The sequence below is a fragment of the Charadrius vociferus genome, unplaced genomic scaffold (assembly GCF_000708025.1).
Source record: "Charadrius vociferus isolate BGI_N301 unplaced genomic scaffold, ASM70802v2 scaffold529, whole genome shotgun sequence".
In the NCBI taxonomy this organism is placed as follows: domain Eukaryota; kingdom Metazoa; phylum Chordata; class Aves; order Charadriiformes; family Charadriidae; genus Charadrius; species Charadrius vociferus.
In genome coordinates, this window is record NW_009650172.1 from 1,130,314 (window position 1) to 1,136,676 (window position 6,363).

General features: G+C 56.2%; 1 protein-coding gene across 1 annotated transcript in view; it reads left to right on the top strand.

Annotated features, from left to right (window-relative positions):
* NDST1 (N-deacetylase/N-sulfotransferase (heparan glucosaminyl) 1) overlaps positions 1 to 6,363 on the top strand; it is an 8,826-nt gene that overhangs the window by 2,131 nt on the left and 332 nt on the right. Inside the window, exons 4-13 of the mRNA XM_009892591.1 lie at positions 24 to 178; positions 1,218 to 1,403; positions 1,738 to 1,866; positions 2,043 to 2,225; positions 2,466 to 2,562; positions 2,717 to 2,840; positions 3,337 to 3,511; positions 3,748 to 3,918; positions 5,050 to 5,159; positions 6,024 to 6,126. Of these exons, the coding sequence (XP_009890893.1) occupies positions 24 to 178; positions 1,218 to 1,403; positions 1,738 to 1,866; positions 2,043 to 2,225; positions 2,466 to 2,562; positions 2,717 to 2,840; positions 3,337 to 3,511; positions 3,748 to 3,918; positions 5,050 to 5,159; positions 6,024 to 6,126 (1,433 nt within the window). The remainder of the gene's footprint in view (positions 1 to 23; positions 179 to 1,217; positions 1,404 to 1,737; positions 1,867 to 2,042; positions 2,226 to 2,465; positions 2,563 to 2,716; positions 2,841 to 3,336; positions 3,512 to 3,747; positions 3,919 to 5,049; positions 5,160 to 6,023; positions 6,127 to 6,363) is intronic.

The following is a 6,363-nucleotide window of genomic DNA, read 5'->3' on the forward strand; positions in this document are numbered from 1 at the left end:
GACGGGGGGCGTCGTGCCCGCAGGTACCGATGCCGAGGATGAAGGTGACGACCTGCTGCTGTCCTACGTGAGGGAGTTCTGGTGGTTTCCCCATATGTGGAGCCACATGCAGCCTCACCTCTTCCACAACCAGTCGGTTCTCGCTGAGCAGATGACATTAAACAAGAAATTCGCTGTCGTGAGTAAGATGCCACCGGCAGGGGTGCTTGTGGTGGTGGGAGGATGGGAGAAGGGAGGCAAAGTGGCAGCCATCTGCCTGGGTTGCCCGTTCAAGGGAAGACATCATCTGTGCGTTGCAGCTGTGCCTGCCTAGCCTGGTACCAGAGGGATGCGGGGGTCCATCCATGGGGGATGTGGAGGTCTGACCCATGGCTCTGCAGGAGGAAAAGTCTCTTTGGGTTGGTGTGTGCTGGGTTTTAGCTGAGCTTAGGGTTGGGTGCTCAGCCTGGAGTGGTTTGATGCTGTTTTGGGCTATCATGCAGGATCCTGGAGCGGTGGCCATGTGCTGGGAGGCTCCTGCTGATGGAAACTCCCTCTGCAGGCCGAGCTGTCGGGGGCACGTTTAGTTTATAAAGGCAGGCTCTGACCTTCAGCTTGGTAAGGGGTGGTCCATCCTCTTGGACCGTCCTTTATCTGCCCTGGATAACGCCAGCATTGAGACCAGATCGTGCTGTGGTCGACTGATTTGCTCACAGTTGTCTTGAATCCAAACCCAGTAAAGCCAGACCCAGTAATAATAATTCAGACCTATAGCCTAAGAGAGGGATCTTCAAGCTAACTTAAATTCATTTTCTGATAATCGGAGGTGCTTAATTAGAGAGAGACCGGACCATCCCTACTCTGAATTTCCAGGCTGTTTTATATCTACTGATATAAACCAATTTAGAGTCCTGTGTAGATGTATCTCCTAGTTCTCCACAGAAAAGCTTTGCTGCTGCTGTTTTGTTGGTAACAGCAGAAATGGAAGGGGTGAGAATGGTCCACGTGAAGCAGAGGACCGAGTATCCACCCAGCACGTATGCTGCTGGGCTCCCTTTCATGGAGACAGCCCTGATTAGGAGAGGATATGCAGGCACAGTGCTGCCCTGGTTGCTCTCCAGAGACACGAATTGACTATTTGTAGTTGGGAATGGGCAGTCCCTTGGGGAGAAATTGGTTTGGGTTGTTGTGGTTTTGGGGTCTCCATGGTCACCTACTCCCTGCTTTCTCCTCTGCAGGAGCATGGCATCCCCACTGACATGGGGTACGCCGTGGCCCCCCACCACTCGGGCGTGTACCCTGTCCACGTACAGTTGTACGAAGCTTGGAAGCAGGTTTGGTCAATCAAAGTGACGAGCACGGAGGAGTATCCCCACCTGAAACCTGCTCGCTATCGCCGTGGCTTCATCCACAATGGCATCATGGTAGGTGGCCAGGCTTTAACTCTGGTGCTTCTGTTCTTTGCCTCCTCCACCAAAACCCAGAACCTCAGCGGGTGGTTTCCGGGCAGCTCGAATGGTTCGATTTGAGGGCACTGTGCCCTCTGCTCATCCTGCATGGGGGAAGCTCTTGTGAGGACTCTTTCTGACTTCATCTGTCCACCTCCATCCTTTGTGGGCATGAGGATTCAAGTCAAATGTGTTGAGGGGCAGTGGAGCCAATCCTGGGCCCTGAAGGGTTGAGGGATCCCCTTTTTGTTTTGGATGTGGAAGGAGACCCAGGCCTGGGTGCTCCATGCATGTCTTTCTCCTGCCTCAGGTACTCCCCCGGCAAACCTGCGGCCTCTTCACGCACACCATTTTCTACAACGAATACCCTGGTGGCTCCAGTGAGCTGGATAAAATCATCAACGGGGGCGAACTGTTCCTGACTGTGCTCCTCAACCCCGTGAGTACTGCTGCCTGGATGCCTGGGGACAGATGGACAGGTATCTCTCGTAGAGCCGTCCTCCAGTGCTGCTGTGGGCAATGTCCCTGATGTCCTTAGCCAGGGTGGGAGCCGTTTGTGTGGGATAGCTGCTGGCTGAGGCTCCACTAACCCCTGCTTCGTCCTCTCCACTTCAGATCAGCATCTTCATGACCCATCTGTCCAATTACGGCAATGACCGCCTGGGCTTGTACACCTTCAAGCACCTGGTCCGCTTCCTGAACTCCTGGACCAACTTGAAGCTCCAGACGTTGCCGCCTGTGCAGCTGGCACAGAAATACTTCCAGATCTTCTCCGAGGAGAAGGACCCGCTGTGGCAGGTACCCCTCATGCCTGGAATGGGGGGAATAGGAGCTGTTTCACCTCTTTGTGGTTCTGCGGGTGGTGCTAGGAAGGAGTTTGCCCCACAGAGCTGGAAATAACCCCAGTCTTTGCCCTGCCTGCTGAGCAGCGTGGCCTCCCCGCGCATCTGCTCACGCTAGGGAAGGAGGGGGGGGAATAAGCAGTGGTGCACAGCCCCATCCAGGCTGCCCTGTCTCTAATCCTCCCCTGCATTTCAGGATCCCTGTGAAGACAAGCGTCACAAAGACATTTGGTCCAAAGAAAAGACCTGTGACCGATTCCCAAAACTTCTGATCATCGGGCCTCAAAAAACAGGTGCTTCCCTTCACCCTCGGTGCTGTGAGCGTGCTGGCAGGTTTGCTGGGTGCCATGCGTATCCCCGGAGAGCCTCTCTCAGCCCTCCTGCCTTGAAGCAGAGCTCGGAGGGAGGTTTGGCCCAAGTCAGCTCCTGTTTTCTGTCTGTCCAAAGGAACGACTGCCCTTTATCTCTTCTTGGGGATGCACCCGGACCTGAGCAGTAACTACCCCAGCTCAGAGACCTTCGAGGAGATACAGTTCTTCAATGGACACAACTATCACAAGGGCATTGACTGGTAGGTCTCCCCACTGCAGGGGCTGAGCTGGGAGCGCTGATGATTTCAGGAACCAGAGCAGTGGTGCCGTCAGGTTTCCCATTGGCCTCACAGCCACTGGGCTCTCGGCAGAGGGCAACTGGGTGCTGCAAGGTGGGATGAATCGTGCACAGGCTCTGCCTTGAGCCTTCAGGCCGTCACACCACGATGATTTATCCCTGAGGTGTTGTCCGTAAGGCAAAGGCCACTTGCCAGGACTCAGAAGTGTCCTTGGCAGAAGCCAGGCTTGTGTGCATCTGCTCCGGCCTGGTTTCATGGTCTGTCTGGGGAATCTGGTGAGGTCTAGCCCTCCAGAATGGCTGTAGGGGATTGTGGAGCTCCAGGCAGCGTGTCAGACCTGGGGGGACCATGCAGGATTAGTACATGGCACGGAGTGTCTGAGATGTCACCTGCGAGGAGCGGTGCTGGGGCCATCTCGTGGTGCCCATCCGCCTGCCTCACCCTGTGCCTCCCCCAGGTACATGGAGTTCTTCCCCATCCCCTCCAACACCACCTCCGACTTCTACTTTGAGAAAAGTGCCAACTATTTTGACTCAGAAGTGGCTCCCCGGAGAGCTGCGGCCCTGCTTTCCAAGGCCAAAGTCATCACCATCCTCATCAACCCTGCAGATCGAGCCTACTCCTGGTATCAGGTTAGCCGCCCGCCTCTGCCTCTCCCCCCGCCTTGGGCAGCCCTGTGGGGCAGTGGGCCAGGGGTTTCCCTCCGTCAGCTTGGTTTGGGAGGTGGGGTGGCTGCAGACGCTGCACTTTTTTGGCTAAACAAGATGTGCGAGGACACAGTGTGGTGGCCTGGGAGCCACGGTGCTTCATGGGCAGCCCAGGATTTGGGTTGCCCCAAGAACAAACCTGCGTCACTTATACCTGACAGCACCAGCGAGCTCACGACGACCCCGTCGCCCTGAAATACACCTTCCACGAAGTGATCACGGCGGGACCTGAGGCTGCTCCGAAGCTCCGGACCCTGCAGAACCGCTGCCTGGTGCCGGGCTGGTACGCCACCCACATCGAGCGCTGGCTGAACAGCTACCATGCCAACCAGGTAGGGATGGGAGCACCCCACTCCTACAGTGAGGAGACCCCCTCACCCAAGCAAGGATGCTCAGGGAGGAGAGCTTGGGTTGCAAGGGTGCTCCTGTGGGAGCTGCTTTTATTATACTTAAATAACTATGGGGAGAAGAGTAAGAGTACTTGGGGACGGTGCAGAGGGCAAATACTGTTCAAGAAGGAAAGCCTTGTAGTGTGAGGTTGGTGATGGACGATGCAGAAAGATGTCCTTGTGCCTGTCCTGGGCAGGTAGGTCCTTCTGCTGGTCCTCTGCCAAAGCAGGGTTGAAAGGGGACTGTGGGGTGGAGGGCTGTGGGTGGCTCTGCAGGGGCACCTACCGCTTGCCCGACACTCTTGGCCACAGACCTCCACGGGGCTGCCCTGTGTGGTGTCACCATGGCATCGAAGCAGGACAAAAATAGCGAGATCGTCCTTTTATTATACTTAAATAACTATGGGGAGAAGAGTAAAAGTAGTTGGGGAAGGTGGCAGAGGGCAGATATTGTGCCAGAAGGAAAGGGGACTGTGGGGTGGAGGGCTGTGGGTGGCTCTGCAGGGGCACCCACCGCTTGCCCGACGTTCTTGGCCACAGATCCCTGTGGGGCTGCCCTGTCCGGTGTCACCGTGGCATCAAAGCAGGACAAAAATAGCGGGCAAAGCTGCCCATGGTTCGAGCTGCCTGCAGGGAAAATGGGGGCTGGATGCCAGCCCTGCTGTGACCCGCACAGTGGAGTGCTGCTGGCAGTGTACGGGCCACATCGCGCCGTTCTGCTCAGTCCCTGAATGATTTTTCCACCGTCATTTAACCTTATAAAGTCTATTAGATGTCTGCTTCTGGCGTAATTGCTGTAATGCAATCCTGGCTGGCCATGGGTTGGGTGGCCCTGAGCCGAAACTCTGATGTTTTCCTAGATGGATCCTGGCCCTGGCTTTTATTTGTGTTTAATTTTCCAACACCCAGTGTGAGTGAATACCGGGGCATGTTAGCATTCAAAAGGGGACCCTGCGCTGGCTGTGGCAAATTTGGCTCCAAGATGGCAAAAGGTGTGGTGAAGGCATCCTTGTGCCCCAGGAGAGCAGGGTTGGGAGCCAGCGGGACCTCACCACCCTGCCTTGCTCCGTGCAGATCCTGGTCCTGGATGGCAAGCTGCTCCGAACGGAACCCGCCAAAGTGATGGAGACGGTCCAGAAATTCCTCGGTGTGACCAACTTCATCGATTATCACAAGACGCTGGCGTGAGTCCTTCCCTAAGCTTCTCCTTCCTCCAACCTGCCGTTGCTCCCAGTGCAGCGGGTTGCCCCTGGGGACATCCAGTGCTGTCCCAGGGCAGCCCCCAGAGCTGTTGCTGGTGTTGATGAGACCAAGGTTTCACCTGAGGCCAGAACAGCAACTCCTTGTTGCTGTGACCTACACTGGAGTAGCTGCAATCAGAAATAACATTCAAGAAGCACCTCGCTTTGCTGTGCTTATCCAGGCACCATGGTGGTGTCACCCCAGGCAGCCCGGGAGCATCTCTGGGCTCCTGGAGCCGAGTTCAGGGGTGCATTCATGCCACTTGTGATGGTGTTGAGCCCCGGTACCCTGGGTCATCCTGCACACGTTGCAGAGAGCAGCTCTTGCTGCTGGCTGTGTAGCACCTCCACGGGTGTCACCTTGCTCTGAGCCTTCCAGACATTAAAGCCCACCACGGGAAGCAGGAGATTCCAGAGCTCCTAAAAAAAAGAATAATTCACTTCTGTGCTGGGCTTGTCTATATACACGACCACTCTGAGTCGGCACCCAGGTGCCGTGGGGCTCCTGAGGGCATCCAGGGCCAAAGAAGCCACAGAAAATAATTAAATTCACATAGACCCCTGTGCTCCCTCAGCAGGGTGATGGATGAACCGCGTCAGGTTGCTTACTGTGTGGCTGTACTGGAACCTGCTGTACCAGGGGGTCGATAACGAGATGTTAGCTGGGCTGCGGATTAAAAAGAGGTGGAGAAGTGCCCCCGTGCAGGACTGGGCTGCAGCGGGGCTTGTCGGGCAGCGTGGCAGCATGCTGGCCCACAGCAGGGGGTGGGGGAGCAGGAGGGCTGAGGCAGAGCTCTCTCTTCGCAGTTTTGATCCGAAAAAAGGATTTTGGTGTCAGCTTCTGGATGGAGGGAAAACGAAATGCTTGGGAAAGAGCAAAGGGAGGAAGTACCCAGAGATGGATTCAGATGTGAGTATGCAGAAAACCTCCTGGGACGGACCCGAGCGGGGCCGGGGGGCTGTGTCGGGGCAGTGGGCTCGGGGCTGGTCCACCTGACCCTCCTCTCTGTTCTCCTCCCGTTGCAGTCGCGCGCCTTCCTGCGGGACTATTACAGGGACCATAACATAGAGCTCTCCAAGCTCCTGTACAAAATGGGGCAGACGCTGCCCACATGGCTGGGGGAGGAGCTGCAGAGGACCAGGTAAC